Source organism: Mixophyes fleayi, chromosome 4, assembly GCF_038048845.1.
Source record: "Mixophyes fleayi isolate aMixFle1 chromosome 4, aMixFle1.hap1, whole genome shotgun sequence".
Taxonomy (NCBI): Eukaryota; Metazoa; Chordata; class Amphibia; order Anura; family Limnodynastidae; genus Mixophyes; species Mixophyes fleayi.
The window spans coordinates 195,495,772-195,521,245 of record NC_134405.1 but is presented as its reverse complement, the minus strand read 5'-3'; the positions used below and the strand labels follow the sequence as shown (position 1 = coordinate 195,521,245).

The window sequence follows — 25,474 nt, the reverse complement described above, 5'->3', positions numbered from 1 at the left end:
ATTACTGAATAGTAATATATTTATAGGCACTCTGTGTGCTCGCTGATAAGCCCCCTTGTAGCTCTAAAGCTAGGTACACAATACAGAAAATTTCTCAGACGCGATATCTTTAATGATTCTACCAACAACTGAAAGTCACGATCAGCATGCAGATTCATGCATACACACCTACTCGATTTTACACGATTTACCTTCAGATCTGTGCTCTTCACCAGTCATAACCATCGGCTGAAAAGATCATGACTCTGTAAACTCTATGTAGATCTGCCTACACTACAGGTCGTGAGTATGCACTTCAGAATTTGCCCGACATTGTTCCATTGTTTATAGAGATTTTTAGTCCGGTTACGAAATCAAATGAAATGATACGATGTGCTTTGGTACGATACAACATAATTGTGTTAGATCTAACCGTTGTATCCTGTGAAAAACCTGTAGTGTGTACCAAGTTTTAGGCCCAGAACAAGAAACCTCCGCTAGTTCCTGTACTACACAGTGTATGTATCTACTCCTGTGAGAGGGTTTCCATTTCTTTTTCATTCCCAAATTAATTGTTTTTACATTATGAGTTTCACTTAATCTCTCAGCTGCTGTCTTTCTTTAATCTGTCAACTGCCAATCTAGAACACAATCTTTTCCACTCTAACCAGTTTGCTATAGTGAAAGCTATGGAAACCAGATCAATAAATATAGGATGGTGCCATATTTTGCATTTTTGGGTAACATTTTCGGTTATGTTCCTCTAATATGTTTCAAAGATAAATATTTTTTCAATTTTCTTTCTAGTACCGGCTATGGGGAATGTCTACTTGATAAGCCCAGTGGACGTGTGTATGATTTTTCTTACCAGTTACCTGGTGTAGTATATGATGCTAACAAGCAATGTGAATTGATGTTCGGCACTGGTTCGCAAGTATGTCCATATATGGTAAGTTCTGAGAATTTTTTTAGTTGCACTTTACCGAATGTTTACAGAAGGATATGTACTATAATATAGTACATTTGCATTAAATATCACATACAAATATTATCAATATGTTGCACTTTCTTGCAGTTCATGGTTGTCAAAAGTTACATTTATATTATGTATAAATTATTGATACAGAAATATCCATCTTCTGATGGAGTCAATAGTACCACTTTTCTAACTACTCCCCAAGCTTGGAGTTACCATTTCATACCCCCATTTACCCTACGTCTTCCTGCATTATTAATAGGCACCTTCAGACTAAGCTACTGCTATTTAGCTCCTTTTCAGTTATTAGTTACACTCCATAATTTTAGCCCCTTGAGAACTCCTCTGTGTTGCCCTTGAGAGTGAATTGGAGAGCAGTGGCAGTTCTAATAAGAGGTATTGGCTTGAATGTGCAATATACACTATTAAGGATTTATGTATTTATGCAACGATAGAGAGTGGAGTTGCAAAGGACAACCTGTTCCAGTTCTATTTGAGCAAGGAAACATCTCTTGCCAATAGAAAAGTAGCTGCTACACTATGAGGAAGGGTACAGTATTTGGCCTCTGCAAACGTATTCCAGGTTTCTGTGCTCCTTGGCCTCACAGGTATAACCTCAGTTCATACAGTGAAAGAAAGTTATTTTCTAGGCACTCTATAATTTTTGCATTGTTATCCTTTCATTTGAGTCCTCTCCCGCCTCAACTCTGTCAATCATACCACTCAGTGTAACTGATAAGTGGTTGTTCCTGGGAACCACATTCAATAAATAAGATGGTTCAGTAGCTGAAGCATTGTTGTGGATGTTCTATTTAGTCCTCAGCTGGTAAAGTGTTATAATGGTTTTGCTCATGACCCTACGCAGCTCTTTGAGAACTGGAAATGGGTAGTGTCACAGCTGGTGAAGTATCTTGTCATATCTCTTACTTAAGTTGCCTTGTTGCTGAAATTTCAATGCACTAAAATATATGTATAGAGCATATCATAGTGAAACGTACTTGCTATACAGTGTTTTTATTTCACCATACTGGAAAGTCCTTATGTTTGTAGATGTATTACATTATGATTACAAACTTTTTCACTGACATTATGTCCAGACAATGCTGCCCAGAATAGCCTTAAGAAACCACCGCTAGCTCTCTCTTCTATAACTTCAGATGTTAGATGACCTTCTTAGTGCAGATTGCATTTTTACCTGTATAAAGGGATAGTGTATTCTAATTCAAACACTCTTTCAATTTCTATAGCCCATTTCATATTGTAAAATGATTTGTTTTTTCTTGTAGACCTAGTCTACAGCTTTCTCTAAACAATGACTATTTGCTAATTTACAGTAAAAATCATTCTAGAGTTGTCGCAATTGTGCTTTTAATGCCAAATTTGAAAAAGGGACCTAATAAGTTTAGCTCATGTTTGGCTAATCATTCCTGTATTCCCAGTGGTTATAATGAACAACTATAAGTAGCAGCTGATTATATGTACACACAGGTAATCACAATTATGGTATAACAATATCACACATCAGCAGTTTTATACATTGAAGTAGGGTATTCTTGAAGCATGATGCTCAGTAATCAGGTCGTTTAAGGGAGTTATCATAATATCTCAAGGTAATGTTATCACATACCGCTCTGTTCAACCCAAAACTCCCAGTACTTTTTGAGTGTCTCCCAACTGAATCAGGGTCATGGAACACTGTAACTCTAAGGTTTTTTGTCTTGAAAATTATATTTTTTAAATGAGGATTTGGTCAGGTTCCAACAGACAAAAATGATTTGGTGCTGCACCTATTCCTTAGAAGCTTCTGATGGTAAATATATTGCATGCAAGGCTTTGTTTAAGAACTGACTCTTTCCACATTCTTATGTTAGCTCTGAAAACTCTATGCTGTCGTTCGTCATGTTTTACAAAAGTATTTTGTAGCTGCTCGAAGACACCAGCACTTGGTCATTGGGTAGATTGGTCTCGGTTTAGCTTAGTTATACATCCAGTGGACAGTTTATTAGGCATGCCTGTACACCTTATCGTTATTGCAAATATTAAATCAGCCAATTATGTGGCAGCAACTCAATACTGATCTAAGTGACTTTGACCGTGGAATGATTGTTGGTGCTATACGGAGTGATTTGAGTTTCTAAGGAACTGCTGGTCTTCTTAGACTTTCATGTACAACAGTCTAGAGTTTACAGAGAATGGTGTGCAAAACAACATATCCAGTGAGTGGCAGTTTTGTGCTCCAAAACACCTTGTTAATGAGATAAGTCAGAGGAGAATGGCAAGACTAGTTCAAGCTGACAGGGAGATGACAGTAACTCAAATAACTATCCATTACACTAGTGGTATGCAGCAGCATATCTCTGAATGCACAGCATGTCGATCATTGAAGTGAATGAGCTACAGCAGCAGAAGACCACACCGGGTCAGCTAATAACGGGAAACTGAGGCTACAGTGAGAACAGACTCACCAAAACTGTACAGCTGAAGATTGGAAAAACATCACCTGGTCTGTCAAATTTTGATTTCTGCTTTGACATGCAGATGGTAGGGTCAGAATTTGTCGTAAAACAACATGAACCCATGGATCCATCTTGCCTGGTACCAGTGGTGTAGGCTGGTGGTGGTTGTCGTATAATTGTATGAGGAATGTTTTCTTAGCACACATTAGATCCCTTAATACCAAGTGAGCATAGTTTAAATGCCACAACCTACTAAGTTATTGTTACTTGCCATGTGCATCCTCTTATGGCCACAGTCTACCCGTCTTCTAATGGCTACATCCAGCAGGATAATGAGCCGTGTCACAAAGCATACATCACCTCATGGTGGTTCCATGAACATAACAATGGGGTCAGTGTTCTTCAATAGCCTCCAGAGTCACCAGATCTCAATCCAATAAAGCTCTTTTGGGATATGGTGAAATGGAAAATTTGCAGCATGAATGTGCAGCCGACATATCTGCAGCTACTTTGTGATGCTATTGTGTCAATATGCACCAGAATCTCTAAGAAATGTTTCCAGCACATTGTTGAATCTAAGACACAAAGAATTCAAGCTGCTCTGGGGTTCCTATCCAGTGCTAGAAAGGTGTAACTAATGTGTATATATTTATATACATTTAAACCCATTTTATGACTGACTTTCACTTAGAAAAGTGGGTCTCTGGCAGTTGTTATTAGAAATCGGTAAAGTGATCCCACTGATAAAGACTGGGGCAACTGCAATCAATGATTTCTCTTAATAGTAAACAGACACCATCGTTTGGAACCATATTAGTATATTACTATATTGAAATATATACTTTTGTTTACCATTTATGTAAAGGAGAAGTGAGTACAAAATAGATGATGTTATAGATTTGCTTTATTTATTAACCAACAGAAACAGTGTAAGCGATTGTGGTGTACCAGTACTGAAGGAATGCATAAAGGATGTTTCACTCAACATATGCCTTTAGCTGATGGAAGTGACTGTGGTCCAGGAAAGGTATGACTCGAACATTGTTTAAATAATGGATAAGATAAATAGTGTAAAAGGATAAAAAGTAAGTCTAGTAACATTCATTATATAACTCCAGCTTTTGATTTAGCGTTCAGGTGAGCTAACATTTATTAATTCAATGGCTCTTGGTCAACGTTGACTTTTTTCTTCCACCAGTATATTTCTCCCAAGATATAACACATTGTTAAATTTGGATATATAACAATAAACTGCTGAATAAGTAATTTGTTTATTTCTGATATTGAATAATATAAGTTTTCAAGGTGTCCTTGATTATTAGTAGTTTTATAAATTAATGGATTAATTATTTTAATTGACAGAACCTTTATAATTTTTATAATACTGCAATTTATTTTACTGTATGACATGTACGATGGTGATTTTTCATGAAGGCCAATCAGCCTTAAACTTAATTGAATATAGATTTGTGTCAGATGCCAAAGTTACCCATATAATGAATTTTAAAGTTTTAAATATACATTACATGTTCGATAATGAGTTGCTTTAACATTAAGGACTATTCCGTAGAAGTGTGTTTCTTTGGTGGCAATGTATTGCTGATGTTCTTCTGCCTGCAACAGGGATCATCAAAGGAAAACAACTCCCAAAACTAAGAAATCAGTAAAATTAATAAAATAGCAAAATCTTTTTTTACCTCTTCTCTCCTGATCTAGTGGGTCTCACAGTGGCTCTAACTGTCCCAGCGAGAGGTTGTTTTTTTTAAAGTATTCCTGTGTTATCAAGGTCCTTGACAACATTACAACAATTTTAAAAAGGCCCATCCAAAATAGCAAACAGAATTTCCTAATCATTCTGTTCGAGACATTGTGGGATGTATAGGATTGGGGGAGCGCAGCTAACCATTTGTTTTTTCATTTACCTCACCTAACTTCATCATAACGAAATGGTGGAGTAGAGTTATCGGTTAATTACTAATAGCTCTGCTTGTCCTATGATTTTAACGACACATTTAATTCTTTCTCTGCACTGGGTCCATAGGGTAGATGAAAATGTATCGCATTGCATGCCCCTCCGCCCCCCCAAAAAATAATTGTCTAGAACATAAAGGGACACCTGGAGTCACCTTGTGGCGGAGATTTGACAGCAGTTTTCACTCAATGAGCATAGATTTCTGTGCGCCACATCGCTGCCAGTTGAATCTCCCCTGAAGTGTGAAATTGCTAAATTGATACACACTGTGTTAAACATATGATAAACATACTGGAGCATTAAAGTGCACCAAAAAAAGTTAAATATACAAAGAATAATTTATTTTCAAATACACCAGTATTGCATACACTGAAATGAGCTGAGAATCTTCCCAGAACTTATCCTTCTCAATTGACAGTGTATTCCTTATCTTTTAATTGAACAGCATTGTCGTAGTGGTCTTTGTGTTGACAAAGTAATGAATGTTCATGCTGTGGATGGTGAATGGGGACCTTGGGAACCTTACAGTTCATGCTCGAGAAGCTGTGGTGGTGGAATCAAAACTTCTGCTAGAAACTGCAATAAACCTGAGTAAGATCTGCTATTGAATAGATGTGCAACGTATTTATTCATGTAACTGTTGTTTCTGTCATTAACTCATCATAAAAAAAATATGAACTAAAAGAGGAATTTGGTTTGTTTCATCCAGAGGTGGCAGATGGGGAACTTTTTCCCTTATCCTAATATTTAACCGCTTTAGACTATATCATTTACCCTCATTTTATTCTTCTATTTCTTTGTCTTTAGTTTGTCTTCTATACGGTCAATCTTTAAATCATCAATTGTCCCATTGCTCAATCACCTTCTCATTCTGTTTATATTATCTTATTATTTATCAGTTATGTATACCTCCTTTAGTACTGTCGTCTGTTTTGCCGTTAACATCGCCAAACTTGTAAAACCCATAAAAGACTAAGAGGTATATTTATTAAGCTGTGGGTTTGAAAAAGTGGAGTTGCTCCCTATAGAAACTAATCACATTCTAGCTTTCATTTATTTAGTGTGTTGTACAAAATGACAACTAGAATCTGATTGGTTGCTATAGGCAAAATCTCCACTTTTTCAAACCCGCAGTTCAGTAAATATACCCCTAAAACTCAATTTATATTATGTAATAGTTGTACATGACTAAAATTAAATGACTCCTAAACGCCAAAATTATAATTTTCAGATATCTAACCTGATTTTCCACTGCACATCTGTTGAAAAGTAGAGTATATCTCCTCACTCCATATTAAGGCAGCTGAAGCATATTTAGGACAGTGTCCTGATGACATTTGATGCAGGTGGAAAAGTTGAACCTTGCATTTTATTATCTGTGACATCACTAGTACTGCCCCTGTGTAGGAATACACTAATTCACTGTTTGCACTTCTACACCGAAAAAGTAGTCAAGCTGTCAGTCACTCTGTGCCTGCTCTGTTAGAAGTACTGCGTTCAGCGCCGGTGCTAGGGTCCTTGGCGCCCTAGGCACAGTGTGAAAATCGGCGCCCCCCCTTTAAAAAATGGCGCCCCCCCCACTTTAAAAATCGGGGCCCCCCCTTTAAAAATCTGCGCTTCCCTCCCCTCAGCTCCCCATGTCTTTCTTTAACTTACCTGCATGAAGCTGCTCCTCTCTGCTCTGTCTTCTCCCCTCCACTCACAGACATTGTCGGGCCGTGATGATGACATCATCACGGCCTGTCACTGTCAGTGAGCGGAGGGGAGGAGACAGAGCAGAGAGGAGCAGCTTCATGCAGGTAAGATTCATAGCCCCTTCCCTTCTCTCCTCCCCGTGGATTTCCGTTTTAAATGACATAGTCATTTTTTTAATTTCAAGGCGCCCTGCAGAGCGCGGCGCCCTAGGCAATTGCCTAACCTTGCCTAATGGGAGCGCCGGGCCTGACTGCGTTCTAAACTGGACAGTCTCCTACAGAGATCTGCAAGAGAGAGTGACGGGTATTTTTAGTTAAGTATAAACACAGTAGCTATTTCATGTTTTTATTTAGCTCAGTGATATTGATATATATTGATGCCAAATAATGGCTTTATTGTGTAATATTTTTTGCAGATCTTATAAATATTAAATTTCAGCAAAATTTAACTTACAGCATCCACTTGTGGCCAATATTTGCTCTATAGCTATGTCAATGAGAACACTTATTGAATTTCTTGTGGGAGTATAACAATTGTGTCCTAAATCTCTGTACAATAATAAATTTGTGTTCCCCCCCCCAACCCAACTGTCTCCAAGCACCACAAGGCCCAAGCAGTTGGCACTGCGGCGTGCACTGGCAGAAAGTGAGAGACTCGATGCAAAAAACAGCAAATTGCAACTCTATGTGAAACAAAGTTCTTACATCTAACTTGTTCACCAAAATCCTGCAAACACAAACAATGTTTCATGCCTTTAGCAAAATACACCTTTAAAGTTTGTAGCATAAACACACTGAGGGACAACATCATGATCCAAAATATTAAAGAAAGTACAAAATATTTTACTTCACAAAGATAACTCAAGATATACTCATTGTTACGTACAGCAACTATACATGTATGGCACAGTGCGACAGGTAAGATTAAACTTTGCCACTTAGTCACTCTTCGACATTAGTTTCCATAACTGTATCCAGAAATGTCTGACCCATTTCTATTATTAAGTTAACTCTTTGAGGGAGATTCAATTTAGAATAAAGTGTTGCTGGATCCTCACATGATGAAACTCTGGTGTTGTGTAGCCTGAAATCTCTGCTCAGTTTTGCTCGCACCTCTATAAATAAAATGTGCAGAGATTACTCTACTGTAATAACCAGAAATGCGCTCAGGAGCCCTTTGCGTTAATCTTTAGTGGCACTTTGCGGTTAACTGAATTTTTTCCCCTTTGTGATTCAAAGGGGCATATTCAATTGTTTGAATATCCCGCCACATTAAAACTATTACCGTTATTACGGTAATAGTAAGCCACATTTCAGCGAGAAAACTACCGTAATAAAAGTATTTACGCACACTATTACCATTAATAACGGTAATAGTGCGTGCGCCACGAGATTTTTGGCTATAACGCCAACAACTGAATATGCCCCAATGAATCTTTCTTGGTGTACTTCCTTAACTTCTTAATGTCAGTTTTGTGTAATATTAGATTGTGCTCTCCGAGTGTATGTGTCTGTGTGTGTGTATTGAAAAAGAGAAAGAGAAAGTGTAATGTAGAAAGAACAATAGGAATCTAATATGGAAAGAATATGCATAGAATAGCAATGGAAGTATACATGTTGTTAGGGATACTGCAGAGACTTTTAGAGAAAATGCAGATATTGTTAGGAATAATTAAGAATCAGGGAGTAAGGCAGAGAGGGTATGGTAATAGAGTTCTGGTAATATATGTTATAATAGTGGGAATAATGGAATGGTCTCTAAAAAGCGCAGGGAAGCATAGCTGGAATCAGAGTTCACAGGTAACAGTGGTGGGGAGGTCCTGAGAGAATGAGTAGAATCCCGAGTTACAAAGCCTAGATTTGAACTCCAAACACTTCTGCGCCCATATGTGCACAATGATGACATCACTCACTGCACGTTGCATGTACAGGACAAATGCAGCACAGCACATATGCCAGCAACATCGCACTTTGCAGGACAAGTGCAGTACTGCACATGCAACATGCAGGGAGTGTTCTTGTATGTGTAACAACAAGTAAACTCCTTAAGTGCTAGTAACAGAAAAATAAAACTGAACCACTAAAATCAAATAATTAAAACAAGAAGGTAGCCTGGGCAAAATCTGCAAAAAGGAGAAACAAATGCAACATAAACAGGCAGCACCAAAATCTTCTATTAATAAATGCACAACAAATACGCAAAAGAAAAGCAAAATCTTCTCTTGTATAGAATATATGACGTGAGCGAAAGTTACAAAATTTAATAAATCTACTATAGTTAAATAAAGCCAACATGTACAAGTATTGGAATAACAAATCAAATTGATAAGATGGTATCTTGCAAATAATTTGTACATATAAAAAACATGGGACTTCACACAGATATTATTACACAATACAATATGGACTTCATATGTATTAATTGCCTAAGTGTAATTGTCCTATATTAGGGACTAAATGACCCAGAACAGTGTTTTAATAGATAATACATTGGAACAAAAAAGCAGCTTAACTAAACTGAATGTTCATATGATAAATTGCAGATTGCCTAGGAATATGAAAGTCCCAATCTATTTCAAATAGTTTGATCTCATGACTCCAGGTGATAAATGTATCAAGCTCAGAGTTTCTGGTGATTTGAAAAGTGGCGCTGTTGCCTTTAGCAACCAATCAGATTTTAACGATCATTTTGTAGAATGTACCAAATAATAACTAGAATCTGACTGGTTGCTCTAGGCAACATCTACACTTTTCAAACCGCCGGATACTCTCAGCGTGATACATTTACACTCTGGGGGTAAATGTATCAAGCTGAGAGTTTTCCGGCAGGTTTGAAAAGTGGAGATGTTGCCTATAGCAACCAATCAGATTCTAGCTATCATTCTGCAGAATGTACTAAATAAATGATAGCTAGAATCTGATTGGTTTTTCAAACCAGCCCGAAAACTCTCAGCTTGATACATTTACCCCCTGGTCTCAATAGTGCTGGATCCCTAATGAATATGATCAGTGCTGTAAGTAGTAGTTAGTGAATTATCTCTGGGGTGAGATTGATCACGAACATAGAGATCACATAAGATCCGGCGTGGTAAGACCAGCCTAACCGGTAATATTATTGTATTTAGGATCGGCACCTAAAACAAATGGGATGTCAGTCAGGGGAGGGCTGGAAAATTTTAGCCTGGGGGGAAAGACTCCACTTAGCAGCCTATTAGGAACATTTTAACGGAAAAAAATGCAGGTGACCCAGCTCCAGATAGCCCACTATGGGACCGATGCCCTCCTGCCACCAAGCCCAGCCTACCCCTGATCTCAATGTTTCATTCAGCTATGAGAACACTGCATGCAATGAAGCAATGGTTTTTAGAGAAAGCTATGTTTCATTAAACTAGCTTTGACAGAAAATGAAAGGACTTTCTTTTGCTGCATGAGTTTTCATTAGTTCACACTTTATACTCTGCTTTCTATTATGAGTTTCTGCTTCTAGCATATGAAATTGGGCAGAAAATATTATTATTGTTGTTAATAATTCATCATCATTTTATTTTTTTACAAAATTCATCACCTGTTGTATAACTAGTTGCTTTTTATGAAGGAAATCTCTTTTTATAAATGGAACTTCTGTTCATAGTACTTTAGTTATTTTCCTCTCTTGTTGTGTTTAGACCTGAGGTTGTGTGTTGCCTGTATATCAGCGAGTGGAGTAATAGGCTATGAACTTGTCATGTCCTTCAACTTTTTTACAGGCCAAAAAATGGAGGCAAATACTGTGTAGGGAGGAGGATGAAGTTTAGATCTTGTAATACCGATTCTTGTCCCAAAGAAAAGAGAGATTTTAGAGATGTGCAGTGTTCTCACTTTGATGGTAAACATTTCAACATCAACGGTCTTACCACCAGCGTACGCTGGATCCCAAAATATAGTGGCAGTAAGTATTAACAGTGTCTTCTTTTCAGAAAAACCCCCCAAAAATGGTGTTTGGAGCAGAAGCTTCACAATAACAGAAACCATATTGTTTTATTTGTACAGTCTTAATGAAAGATCGCTGCAAGTTATTTTGTCGTGTTTCTGGCACATCGTCCTATTACCAGCTGAAAGACAGAGTTACTGATGGAACTCCTTGTGGTCCTGAAACAGATGACTTGTGTGTTCAAGGATTATGCAGGGTATGAAATAAAAAAAGAAAAGTTGACTTTTTTTATTTAAATGGTTACATGTTCCGGTTGTTATTATACCGGCATTCCTCCCGCCTAAGTTGACAATACAAAAATAAATACAAAAATAAATAAATATTCTGACATAAGACTTAATAAAATAATTTTGGGTTGTACATTTTAAGGATCTATCATATCCGACATATGAAATACTCTGAAGTAGAATCCCAACCACAGCCAAATCTTTTAATATCTTGACTCTCCCATGTTTTCCACAGACTTTGTTTTGGTCATAATTATTGCTCCTGGGTCTTTTTTCTGTTTTCCAACCATATCCTTCTGTTTCCAGATGACCGCTTCCATGGCTTATAGTATCTTCTCTATCCACATGGTGGACATCTCCCCATATTTAACACTGTGGGCCTGATGTAGAGTTGGACGCAAGTCCAACTGAACAGTGCAAATTGCACTTTTAGCCAAGGATCCGTCTCCGTTTGCACTCAGACTGAGATGGATCTCCCTCTTGCACGTCTCTGCGCTTAGAGAGGTTTAACGGGGAAGGTAGTGGGCGAGCCTAGCAATGTAAAGGCGTGTTCATGCACTTTACATGCTTTGCTGAGTTGAACGCAGCCGCAGATATATCTCTAGGAGACGTATCTTTTGCGGGTGCTTTCTCTTGGTGCAACAGACTTTGTTGTATTAAAAATAAAGTTACAAAATATTTAAATTAAAAAAAAAGCTGGGCACACTTACGATTTCAGTGTAAATTGCATCCAACTCTAGATTAGGCCATGTGTGTTTTATTTAGTCAACAACTGCCTTTATGTCATATTCAATGGCAATTATAACAGAAAGTTTTTCAGCTAATAAATTTAATAAAGTTTCCCCAAAATATTCTGTTTATCCAAATACCCATGGGACATTTTACCTATATTTGTTATAGTTTAGAAGAGACTTTTATAGTCAAGTGGTCACATGATCACTGCTTTATATGTGACATCTCCTTCACCCCTTCTCTGCTGAAGCTTTTTTACACCCCTGTTCCAAGACTATTTTTGGGCAGGTAAAAGAAGACTTTGTATTTTCAAAAAATAGCAGTTGTAGAATAGCTCTTCTCAAACTGCCGCAACTATTAAAGTTAAATTCTTTTTTTTTTTTCATTTTATTTTTTAATAGGACTCGATCATAGTACAAACGCAATAAATAATCAGGGTCAGAGAGCCCAAAATTTTTACAATATAAGAAAGAGTTCAAGAAACATATACAAAAGAGGGGAGGAGAGAGGAGGGGTGGAGGAGAGAAGAGGTCGTCACTGTGGTGCCCAAATGTATAAATAATCTAAGAAGCGCATGGGTTAACGATATAGCCAATAAATAATACAAAGCTGGGAGGAAATGAGTTGAGGAAGTCTAAAGGGGGTAGGAAAATTAAATTCTTACGTGCTTGTTTACTGTAAGTCAGGTGTATCTATGGTAGCTACATCTTTGGTCTAAAGTGATTCTCAATAGCAGAATTAATTGAAGGGAGCTTTTTGATAGCTTTTTATTCCTGGGGCATTAATAATACTTGAGTGATATATAAACTTTATATTTAGTGTGCCATTCATTGTATTAAATAATTTTCTTCTTTCTTCTAGCAAGCGGGCTGTGATCATGTTTTAAATTCCAAAGCAAGAAAAGATAAATGTGGTATTTGTGGTGGTGATAACTCCTCCTGTAAAACTGTTGCAGGAACCTTCAATAATGCTCAGTATGGTATGTGGATCTTCTGTGTCCTCACTAATTTGCCAAAGCACAATACGGCTTATTTAAGTAAACAAAAGCATGCAAAATGAAAATAGATTATTGTCGATAAAGGATAACCTTTTTCACAATATGCATAGATCAAAATGGTTTGTTTTCAGTTGTAGTAGCTGTGTAGATACAATCTAGCTTTCAACCTATAAAAAATATCCCAACTTTATCCAGCAGTTTTCACTATAGTTTTCTATCGTCCCTACGAGTATTACTGTAATTTCCACTACACTGCAATTTTGGTTACACCTCATTTTTTTGTCACATATATTCAGTACAAACTTATTACTTAGCACTATTTATAGTGCTTGTCTTTGGATTGCATGGTGCTGCTATCATGCAAAGTTTGCATGCAACGTTTTAAGCAAAATATATATTTTTTTAAGTAAATAAACCCAAATATTTTCTACCAATGCCTTATTGTAAATGAAAGTATTGGTATTTTTTTTTATTGGTTAAAACTTTGAGGAGCTTACATTGTAAGTTTAGTACAGCCCAATCCAAGGTTTCCATAGTAAATATGTTTCATAGTGCTTTTAAGCATTGAGGTTGACAGGGACACAGCTACTGGTTCATGGGTCTTAAGTGACCTGACAGCTGATCGTGAATTTAATGGGTAAAGTTCTGTGATTTTCAAAGCATTGCTCATGAAATCACATTTTTCTTTTAAATTAATGGGAATGTCTATAAATAACATGAATCTGAAAGAAAATCACTGTTTAACAGATAAGAAAGGTAGCACAATTATGCCTTTTTTTGTTGATTAGTTATTTAGCTAGATTTATAGAAGGTAAGAAAAGCGACCTAGACTCCCACTCTACATTTAAACACATTCTTTAAGGATATTGAATTATGCACATAGTAAGTAGTCTTTTATGTCTGAAATTAGATAAAATAATTAACCTTTCTAACTAGTCTAAATGCATTATTAACTTTAATAATTACATTAAATGAACTGCTATAAAGCAATACATTGTTCTCTGCATAAAGTGAGTAGGTTTGTTGCTGCATATAATTTTTCTCCATGGCAGAATGAGACTACTGCCATCTTGTGGTACATCGTTCAGAATGTTGTCATTAAAACAATGATACACTCTGATAGTGACAATCGTTGCTCTCAGAGAAGTATGGAAAACAAAGGCTTTTGAAAAGGATACAACCATAATACAATTTAAGAAGATATGTTGTAATTTGATTTGATGCTGCATATTCCTTCCCATATTATTTATGCCAAGTGAGTTTTTAAGGTCTGTTTGACTTGGGTCATATCACCTTTTTGTTTTCAATCTTTAGTCTGCTGCTCACCTATAAAATCCCCAGATTTTAAGTGATCGGAAATGGAACAACCTATAGACAATCAAATCATCAAAATGTGCACAGCAGCACATAATATTTAAGAAGATGGATGTGCTGATTTTGTGGGCGACCGTAAACTGTCCACTTTTTTGAAAATGTGAGGACAGTGCTGCATTTCACAGGAGTAGCGTCATAATGAAATGTTGTAAGGAAGGGGATGGAGACAGCGGGAACCCAAAGTCTGAGGGCTAGATTTACTAAACTGCAGGTTTGAAAAGCTAGAGATGTTGCCTATAGCAACCAATCAGATTCTAGCTGTCATTTTGTAGAAAGTGCTAAATAAATGAAAGCTAGAATCTGATTGGTTGCTATAGGCAACATTTCCACTTTTTCAAATCTACAGTTTAGTAAATATACCCCTGAGAGTTTGATAGTGTAAGGGTCAAGATTGCCAACAGAATAGAACAATAACATGTGGTGCCTGTGAAACTGATGCAGAGAGAGGTTGTGCTGTCATGCAGTGGCGGCACTACCATTGGTGCTGGAGGTGCAGTGCACCAGGGTCAATGGAGATAATGGGGCCCACTGCATGACAGATGCAGAAGGTTGGGGGCCCCGGGTCCCTCCTCCCTGCCTTCCTGCAACGGGGCGCACAGCTCACTAGTTCCGCCTCTGATGTCATACACACCTTTATGTGAAACAAAGTACATCCAACTTGTTTTTAAAACTAAATGGAGTGTCCCTCCTGCGCTCCTAAATGGTGGAGGAAAGGGAGGGGAATGCAGCCTTGTAACTCCCTCAGAAATACCTACTAGATTTCCACAAGCAAAAACAGATAAACACACAAGTCGGGATAAGGCGCAAATAGGAAGGTATAGGAGTCAGCGGGTATCTAAACGCCAAACACTGCCTGAACATACAAACACCAAAACATGTCAACATAAAATGTTCATAATCACGATGGTAATATATTGTGAGTCCCAATGTTCGGTAGTTGGTAAGATATTCTCAATGGGAATCACACTTTTCATCAGGCGTGTTCTCATATATATTCACAAATTCCACTGCATGGTTCATGTATAGTCCAAAGACAAAAAAGAAAAACATTGGTTCCCCAATGGTGTGATACTTCCAATAAAACGTTTAATAACAACAAAATAAAATTCACTTACATTTAGTAAGAAACACAGTGCACATAAAAGTTTCTTTAACACGCAGCCAAGTTTCTGCTAGTAACCCATATCGCGGTCAGAGTCCATGTAACTTCTGGGTTTGGTTGTCCCGGTGATCAGTGTCTCAACTATCATTGGACCCTACGCGATTTGTCATACAGACTTCGTCAGGGGTAATCCAATGAGAGCCGAGCCATATATTATATACGGTCTCGAGTTGAGATAAGTTTTAACTGTTACAATGCTGGTTACAATTAAAGATGCCTCAGTGTCTAAATCAAAACAACTGTTACTAATTTACACAGAGTCCAATGTACAGGAGGCGGCCAGTTCCAAAACAGATGGTAAGTCTGGAAAATCTAGAAAGGAATAAAGGAAACACGGCGCCACATAGTGTATTACCACAATACTTTTAAGTAGCAATGTGAGAGACGGTAAGGTGTGATAAAATAGGTGCACACTCAGGAATTTTATACACAGCTCTCCAGCATAAGAATAAGGCCAGAATGGTGATTAGAAATATGCACACGTGAAAACACACTGTATCCAATGCCACAGAGGAATCACCAATAATAGTATATCTGCGTACCAGATTGTCGAACTTTAAGTTAGATATATATGAAAAAACGGTGTCTCCAACGCTGCAGAGATGCTGCCAGTATCGTCACTCATCCAAAAGGACTGTCTCATTGAAACTGGAACCTCCCAGGTATAGGGGTTTACATCTAGCAAAGGCTTTTTTCATATATATCTACCTTAAAGTTCTACAATCTGGTACGCAGATATACTATTATTGGTGATTCCTCTGTGGCATTGGATACAGTGTGTTTTCAAGTGTGCATATTTCTAATCACCATTCTGGCCTTATTCTTATGCTGGAGAGCTGTGTATAAAATTCCTGAGTGTGCACCTATTTTATCACACCTTACCGTCTCTCACATTGCTACTTAAAAGTATTGTGGTACAGCTTAGGCATTTTTATCGATCCCTAAGGACTCCTCCCCCGTCAGATCGATGTTCGCCCTTAGAGTCTCTATGTCGCACATACTGGAGGCTTAATATCCACTGTTTACCAGCTGATTAATAGCTTTGGTCAGCCGGATAAGGAACCGCATGAACTAGCTTGGGAGCGGGACACTGGGGAGACCCTGACACCAAAAGAATGGTCAAAGATTAGAATTAATGTAGCTAAGACATCAATTTCGGTGAGAACAAAGGAAAATTCATGTAAAATTTATTACAGGTGGTATTTAGTCCCCTCCCGTCTACATGCTATCTTTCCTACATCCAGTGATCGATGTTGGAGGGGTTGCGGACTGCGGGGTACCCTGTTGCACGTTTGGTGGAGCTGTCCTAGACTGCAATTTTACTGGCAGCAAATTCATAAACTGATTGAATCTGTGACACAGATTAAGATGCCCAATTCCCCTCTTTACTCCCTCCTACCCAGACGGCTTCCTGACGTCGTCCGACCCGTACAAAAACTCATTGGTCATATGGTAAATGCAGCTAAATGTCTGATAGCCGCTCACTAGATAAATATTGCCCTCCCCTCGCTCTAAGCTACCATTAGTAACATTTGGTCAATTTACAGAATGGAAAGCATTACAGTTGTTCTCAAAGATAAACCAGAGAATTTCCAAAATACATGGTCTCCTTGGACGAGCCATTTCAATGCTGAACCCCTATTAACAACCGTTTGACACTTATCCGCTCCCATAAATTATGATCTTTAGAGGCTTGGAATGTCTTGTATTTTTAAATGGTAATCACAGACAATCTGATCACACCTCCATATAGCCAAGTCTATCGCTATTTTTCTTCTTTGCCACCTGATTTAGAGAACAATAGGTGATAAACTCCCCCCCCTCCTCTTTCTCTTCCCCTAATCCCTCTTTCCTCATTGTTTGTCTTCCCCCTTTCCCCATACAACAAAAATAAAAACAACCCTCGCTTTTTTACAGAAACATGCCAATTTTCTTTGTGCTGTACATGCTCCCATATATATGCATGTCTGTTATTTAAAGTGAATTGTTTCACATATTTGTCATATGATGTCTCATTTTCACTCCAGTGTTGTTTTGAAAAACTACAATAAAAATTTACTTTTCAAAAAAAAAAAAAAAAAGTATTGTGGTAATACACTATGTGGCGCCATGTTTCCTTTATTCCTTTCTATATTTGAGAACACGCCTGATGAAAAGTGTGATTCCCATTGAGAATATCTTACCAACTACCGAACATCGGGACTCACAATATATACCATCGTGATTATGAACATTTTATCCATTTTATGCTGACATGTTCTGGTGTTTGTATGTTCAGGCAGTGTTTGGCGTTTAGATACCCGCTGACTCCTGTACCTTCCTATTTGCGCCTTATCCCGACTTTGTTTCTAAAACTGTTGCAAAAAAGTTAATAATCAGTAACTATCATATAAAGATAAAAATGGGACTGGACAGATATATGCCTGCATGTTGTCATTTTCAGTCCAAGTTAATCCTATTTTTTACCAGTATCTTAGAAAATAGGCCAAAATTGGCATTATAGCAAGAGTGACATCATAAAGATGGTGATATGTATTGGAATTAATACACTGTTAACACCTGCTGTTTCCTCTGCATAAAGGTATTTAAGTATTGATGGTGTTTGTAAATGTGGGTTGTTATAACGAGGGAGCACTGTTCTAACACTTGGTATTCTGGTGCAGCTGATGTGTAATCTCCTGACAAGAAATGCTTCAAATTGTCTAAAACTGTTTCTCAAATCGGTTTGTCAAATTGAGTTTAAGGTTCCACAATTCAATGGAAAAGTTTGAACTTTACATTGAAACAGTTTTCCAATGCAAACAGTGAACAGCAAAGTTTGATCCTGTTCAAATTAAAACAATGTTAAATATTTTTTTTTTTAGCATTTAAACATATTATTTAAATATTATTTAAAAATAGAAATACCTTAAATACTAATTTGAATGCAAACTGTGAATATGAAATGAAAGCTGAACATTTTTGAACCTGAAAATCAAATTGGCGTTTATGAAAGACTGGTGCACAAACTTGTGACTCACGAACTGGTGAAATCCAATTGAATTTCAAACTGGCTCAAAATTTTATAGCATCTCTTCTCATGGCAGCACCAGGAGCCAATTCTGAGGCCAAATGGTGGAAACTCAGTTGTAGTGAAATGTTTGCTCAAAAAAACGTTTAAGCTGGGAAATGAGCAGTAAATATTCCATCAAACCTTCATTTTCAGCCAATTAAAATAAATAAACAGTTATCAAATGCAGTCTAATACATCAATACATACTGATAATTCTGAATTTAGGGAACACGTGGTCAAGTTTCTTTAACATATAGGATACTTTGCAAATTGCTGAAATACAATACAGATATCTGCTAATTTCAGATAATGCAGCTTTTTTCTTACAAATTAAGCACTAATGTTGTCCTCCACCTTTGTCATCAAATCTGATTTTCTTTTTAGCATTCAGCATGTGGAAAATTGACCACATATGATTTGTGTTTATAAATGTGTGATTAAACAAACAGCCACTAAACATGATGGTTAAGGAATCCTGCCAACATAAAAATTGTAATTATAATTGTACCGCATAGAAAACTGCATTATAACTTTAAAAAATATTTTTTCATTTTCAGGTTACAATATCATAGTAAAAATTCCTGCCGGAGCAACAAACATTGATGTTCATCAGCATAGCTACTCTGGTCGAACGGATGATGACAATTACCTTGGTAAATGTATTACACATTTCTCATTATTTAGTCACTAATTCCTAATTGAGCATGTAAATCATGTTTGTAATATTAAAAGTGGGAAAAGGTCCAACTTGGTGTGCAAATATGTGGTGAGGGATATTGGAGAATGGAATATAAACTACTTGTCAGCTCAGCAGCAGAGACTAATGCTTTTGATTAAGCTAACCTCCTTTTATTTTTATTACTATTTGTGGCTAATAGAATGATGATTATAATGTACAAATGAATAGACAAACTACATATTTATGCTTCCAAAAATCAATGCTTTTTAGTTATCATTATATTAATATTGATTATGGAATTGAGTGACATTTTGTGTTTTTATAAGCATTTATTTTGCTCATATCTCTATATAGTGCATTCATTGTACTCATATATTATGCTATAGACTGGAAACTGCTTTAAAGGTTAATATTTGCTCGTTTTAATTTAGTATAAAACGTTGCTTTAGGTATTGCCTTCAAAATTCAAGGATGTTTGGGTTTAGTTGATATTATAGAGTTTCTGACTATTTCAAGCCTTGTACTGTTATTTTTGTATTTTATAATTACAGATGGTTTTTGATAGTTAAATGTATATATTTATTATACTTGACTGGAAGTCTTTCATTGCACTCCCACCTAATAAAAATTAATATGGGTACACATTTCTGTTTGCTGTCCAAGGTGCTGCACGTGCTTGCAAAAAATTGCTGAAATCAAATACATATGGCCAAATTGGGTTTCAGTCAATGTTTCTGATAAAGAAAGCACTTTGACAAATTTGGTCTTTGCAGGCTATGGTAGGGAAAGTGTGATGAGCGTTTTGTAAGACTGAAATTGTTGAACTTTTTTTTCTAGTTAACACAACTATTTATCTATTTTGCTTCTCTTTATCTGACTCAACCAGTATAGGTATGGGGCATACTTACCAACTTTGAAATGTTGTCATCCGGGAGCCTGCGGGGGAGGTGGGCGTGATGGGGGTGGGCCTCCAAAATGCGCGTCATTTTGCACCAGCCCCCCTGTGACGTCATGACACAAAGGCGTCATTTGACAGCGGGGGTGGGGCCAAACCCCGCGATTCACTGGGAATCGCGGCGTTTGGGACCTAATTCTGCTCACTTCACTAGGAAGTGGGCACTTCCTAGTGAAGTGGGCAGATCCGGGAGATTGCCACACTCTCCCGGGAGTCTGTGAGATTCTCGCAAAATGCGGGAGTCTCCCGGACATTCCGGGAGAGTTGGCAAGTATGGTATGGGGTCTTTTATTCAAAAACCCAGTATTCAGGAAATCGGTAATTATATGGTAGTCATATCACATGGTTACTCAGCATTCACTACGAGGAGCACAGACATGCAAGATAATGGGCAAGGGTATTCTGAAGGCAGTGTAGGAAAAGGCATAATTAACTCTAAATATGTGTTTAGCAATTTTTAAGCAAGGTGCTCCAAATAACAGGAAATACACATATCTATCTATCTAGCTATCTCATATATATATATATATATATATATATATATATATATATATATATCTGTTTGCTTTCAAATATTTTGTAATCTATTGCACTGCTGATTATTTTATTAAATTAAATTTGGTTTCATAGGCTGAATAAAGTAAAACATTTCTCTTAAGGCAAATCACATCTAAATATTTCTTTTAGTCATATTGATCAATATTTTCTGTTAAACATGATACAGTTAAGATACCTTTTCTAACACATTTTCTTATATTTGTTTACTTCAGCTTTATCAGACAGTCAAGGAAATTTTGTCCTCAATGGCAATTTTGTTGTGAGCAGGTTTAAAAGGGAAATAAATGTCAGGGGTGCTGTTCTGGAATACAGTGGTTCAGACCACACAATAGAACGAATAAACTGCACTGACCGTCTAGAAGAGGATTTGACACTTCAGGTAATCTATTTGTGTGCAGCTGGGTTTAGTAATAGATAATCACAACAATATTCCTGAAAGAGATACTTACTGTAAAAAATCTGTTAAACAAAATATATAACACAGCATAATACAGTTATGTGAAAAGAAAATGTTGATCTAAAAAATTGCATTCACAATGAAAGAGGATCTATATGAGCCTACCACTGCTGCATACACAAACTGCAAACTGTAGACTTTCCTTCCATGTCACTGGTCCAATACTTCCTTCCCTCCTCCACATTGTAGATGAGATTAATTGCCACTGTGTTCCAATGAAGAAGGGGCATTCTACATTATGGTTTTGCAGACTTCTAGTGAAGTGTCACAGTTGAGATGTTCAGGAGGTCCTGCAGTCACCAATTATTGTTAAAATAAACACGCCCCAAAATCCTTCTTCTTTGTTTTATTATTTTCCCCTTGAATTTGATTTCTTCAGTATCGAAATAGTGCAATTGAAATAAAGAATATAATATATATATATATATATATATATATATATATACACAGTAATTATATAATTCTTTAAATAAGGCAGCCATCATTATCAAGTTAACGACAACTGCCACATCTTTACTCCAGTCGCATTAAGGTATGCAGCGAGCATGTCTAGATGTGGCCGTATATGTACATTGTATTTTGTGTTGCAAATATCTTAAATCTGCAGAGACATGCAACTTAAAATACACATGTAAGGCCACTATTTCTCTTGCACAAACAGTTGGGAGACACTGCTCACCTTGGGGTATAGAGAGTGCTGTGTGGGAGTAATGGCACTAACAACTTATTTAGCCTGCTCCCCTCCCCTCTATGCCCCCTCCAGCAGGAAGCTCTCAATTTTTTTTAATAGTGCCCAGCGAGTAACGCACATTTTTATTCTAGTTTTAATTTTTACTTAATTTTTTTTAAAAAATAACGTTACAATTAGCCTCATCATTGCGGCATTCATACTATGAATGCCACAGCTGTACTCAGGAGAGTGCTGACAACGCTTTAGTGCCGCCCCCCACCCTTAGGTAGTGTGGGCTCCCGGTAAAAGTGTTACCTGACACTATAATAGTCTCCAGGAACCCAGCTCCTGTCCAGGATAGTGTGAGTTTGGGGTGCGCCGGAGCCACGGCTGCAGCACCAGTCTTCCCATGCGCAGCAGATACAGCACTGCCGGCGTCTAAGCCCGCACCAGTTCCAGTGACACTGCTGAGGACACAGACAGCGACTGGACATGTAGATAGCAGGGGCAAGTTTACTGGTAGCAAACTGTTATTATCGCAGCTCCCACCAGTTTTTCTGTATACAGACACCATTTTGAGAAGCTGACAAAGGAGAAGGAGGAGCATTATTGTAGGTGTATTCCTCACTGTTTCCCGGGCTTTTGTGACGGTTTTTCTAACTGACATTACAGCTCTCTGTCAGTCTTTAAAAAAAACAAAAAAACTGCCTGCACAGATTATACTGGGGAGGAACCATTAGATATATTTATGTATATCTAGTTTATATGCATACAGATTTGTTACACAGTGCTTTCTCATAGTGTGACTGTTACTGTCTCTGTTGCATATTTTATTCTTCTGTACTACTCTCTCTTGTCATAAGTGAAGTACTGTGGGTTCTTGCATAGGTCACTACACACTAATATATTCACATAATTAGTGGTATTACCTCACAGAGCATGCATAGAATGTGTTTACTGTAGATCACTCTCTGTGTTGGACTGTTTATGCAGTGCGTGTTTTCTCTTTCTGTGTCCATAATGTCAGAAAGAGGGACAAGTTCCAGGTCCAAAACTGCCGGATCCGGTTCAGTAAGGTATTTCACCTGATTCAGGTGCCAATCCAAAATTCCCGGTGAACGGTCAGCCCGGATGGTCTCTGCACGACCTGTGAGTCTGAGAACCTTAGTGAGCGTTCGTCTGGGGATGCCGCTGATGTGGTGGTACTGGCCTGGGCTATAGAGCTGCCATTTTCCATTGCGGATCTCAAAGGAGACGCTGCATGTTCTGAAATGGTAGGAGCTGTTGTTTTACCCACTTTTTCTCAGGAAACACAGTCCACAGATGCCCTTCCTTCGGACAAGCAAGGCAGTGACATTTAGACACCTCAGAGGAATCACGAGAATCTGCCTTGGTACAAAATCTAGAAAGATCTGTCCAGGGTTTGTCAGGATATATTCCTCTCTTGAGAAATTGTTGCAGCCATCTGCTGGCAGACAGCGTAAACGTCTGGACCATTCCCAGATTCAGGACTTGGGGGACTCTGATACACATCTGTCCTTTCAGGAGGACAGTGAAATTCTGGAAGAATCTGATACTGAGGATTTATCTGCCTGGGAGGAGAATCCCTCCAGTAGGCAGGGAGTAGAAGATCTAATCATGGCGGTTAGAGAGTTACATAGTTACATAGTTGATGAGGTTGAAAAAAGACACCAGTCCATCAAGTTCAACCTATTTTGGATCTCCTGCGATCCTGCACTTATATTTGTAATTAATCCAGAATAGGCAACCGCCCATCTGTTTCACTGACATTGAACAGGCAGCACCACAGGGTTCCCTGTTTAAATGGATAAAGAAAGCACAGTGTTTTTTCAATCCTCTACTCAATTGTCAGAAATCTGTCAGGAGGCCAGGCTCAAACCAGATAGCCGATTTCAGATACCAATAAGGTATCGGCTGTATTACCCCTTTCCAGAACAGAAGGTTGCGTCATGGGAGACATACCCAAGTGTGGATGCTCCTATCACACATTTGGCTAAGGCAACCATTATTCCAGTTCCTAGTGCAGCAAATTTGAAAGACAGCACAGACAGGAAATGTGAGAGGTTGCTAAAATCCAATTTTTTAAAGTCTGGTGCTTCCCTCCTCCCTATTATGGCATCGGCATGGGTGGTTAAAGCTGTAGAAAAATATGCCCTCACACTGTCTGATGGGCTCCAATCTGGTATGGCCGGGTCCAAATTATCCCCACTAGCAGCTCACGTTAATGATGCTGCTGAATTCATGGGGGATGAGGTTATTGGAAGCAGTTCAGGGTTTATCCAGGACTTCCTCATTAGTGGTGGCGACCACACGCACCTTCAGGCTTTCATCCTGGGAGGTGAATGTCGAATCCAAGAAAGATCTGGAGGCCTTGCCTTATGATAGTTTTGGCTTATTTGGCCCAGTCTTGTAAAACTTCATAGGCCACGGGAGGTAAGAGTTCACTTCTGCCGGTTGCCGTTTCCAAAACAAAGGGCATAAGATTTTGCTCCTTTAGTTTGGTTGGGAAAACAAGGGGTGCCTCATCAAGGGGATCAGTCTTGTGGCCCGCGGAAGCAGCTCAGAGAGGTAGAATAACCTGGATGGGATGACATCCTGGCCCGTGCAGACTGACAAGCAATCAGCATGACTGCCTACACCCTCCCACTGGGAACTTCAGTGGTGGGGGCTGGACTGCTAATCTTTCAGGATTAGTGGTTCAGTTCTACCACAGACAACTGGGTATGGGGAGGGGGTAGCCAGAGGATACATGATAGACCTCTTAGGGATGCCTCAGCAGCATTTTCTGTCCACTCCCTTACCAAGAGACGAGACCAGGAGAGTGGCACTTCTGGGGGCCATTCAGTCCTTGCTAGCAGCAGCAGCCATTGTTCCAGTTCCAGAGGAGTAATGAGGGTTGGGTTATTACTCCCACCTCTTTATGGTACAGAAACCAGATCTGTATTTCGTTCAATTCTGAATCTAAAATCCCTCAACATACACCTGAGGGGAACCAGTTGTCAGATGGAATCCATTTAGTTGGTTATCAATTCAATGGGAAAGAACAAGTTTCTAGCATCATTGGATATCAAGGATGCTTATATGCATATTTCCATATGGGCCAGTCACCACAGCATCCTTTGGTTTGCGGTGAGCCAGTGCCACTTCCAATTCAGAGCGCTCACGGTTGGGCTGGCCACAGCACTAAGGGTACTCACGAAGGTGATGGCAGCCAGGGCAGCAAGTATATGTCAACAAGGAGTGACAGTCTTGCTTTATCTGGATGATCTTTTGATCAAAAAAAATTCAGCCGCTCTCCTTTGGGAATATCTGGACCTCACGGCAAAGATGTATCACTCCCATGGCTGGGTGATCAGTGTCAAGAAGTCGAATCTGGTTCCTACTCAGCGCATGGTCATCTTAAGTCTTTTGTTCGACACGAGATGCCAGAGGGTCATTCTACCTCCGGGCAAGATATAGAATATTAAACTCCAAGTAAAGGTCTTTGTTAGTTAAATAAACAGAGAGCTTCCTGGAGGGGACATAGAGGGGAGGGGAGCAGGC

At 38.3% G+C, this 25,474-nt stretch overlaps 1 protein-coding gene across 1 annotated transcript in view; it reads left to right on the top strand.

Moving 5' to 3' along the window:
• Positions 1–25,474, top strand: part of ADAMTS20 (ADAM metallopeptidase with thrombospondin type 1 motif 20) — a 265,728-nt gene that overhangs the window by 119,481 nt on the left and 120,773 nt on the right. Inside the window, exons 10-17 of the mRNA XM_075209069.1 lie at positions 787–928; positions 4,334–4,438; positions 5,829–5,974; positions 10,824–11,005; positions 11,107–11,243; positions 12,868–12,985; positions 19,149–19,244; positions 20,996–21,162. Coding sequence (XP_075065170.1) covers positions 787–928; positions 4,334–4,438; positions 5,829–5,974; positions 10,824–11,005; positions 11,107–11,243; positions 12,868–12,985; positions 19,149–19,244; positions 20,996–21,162 — 1,093 coding nt within the window. The remainder of the gene's footprint in view (positions 1–786; positions 929–4,333; positions 4,439–5,828; positions 5,975–10,823; positions 11,006–11,106; positions 11,244–12,867; positions 12,986–19,148; positions 19,245–20,995; positions 21,163–25,474) is intronic.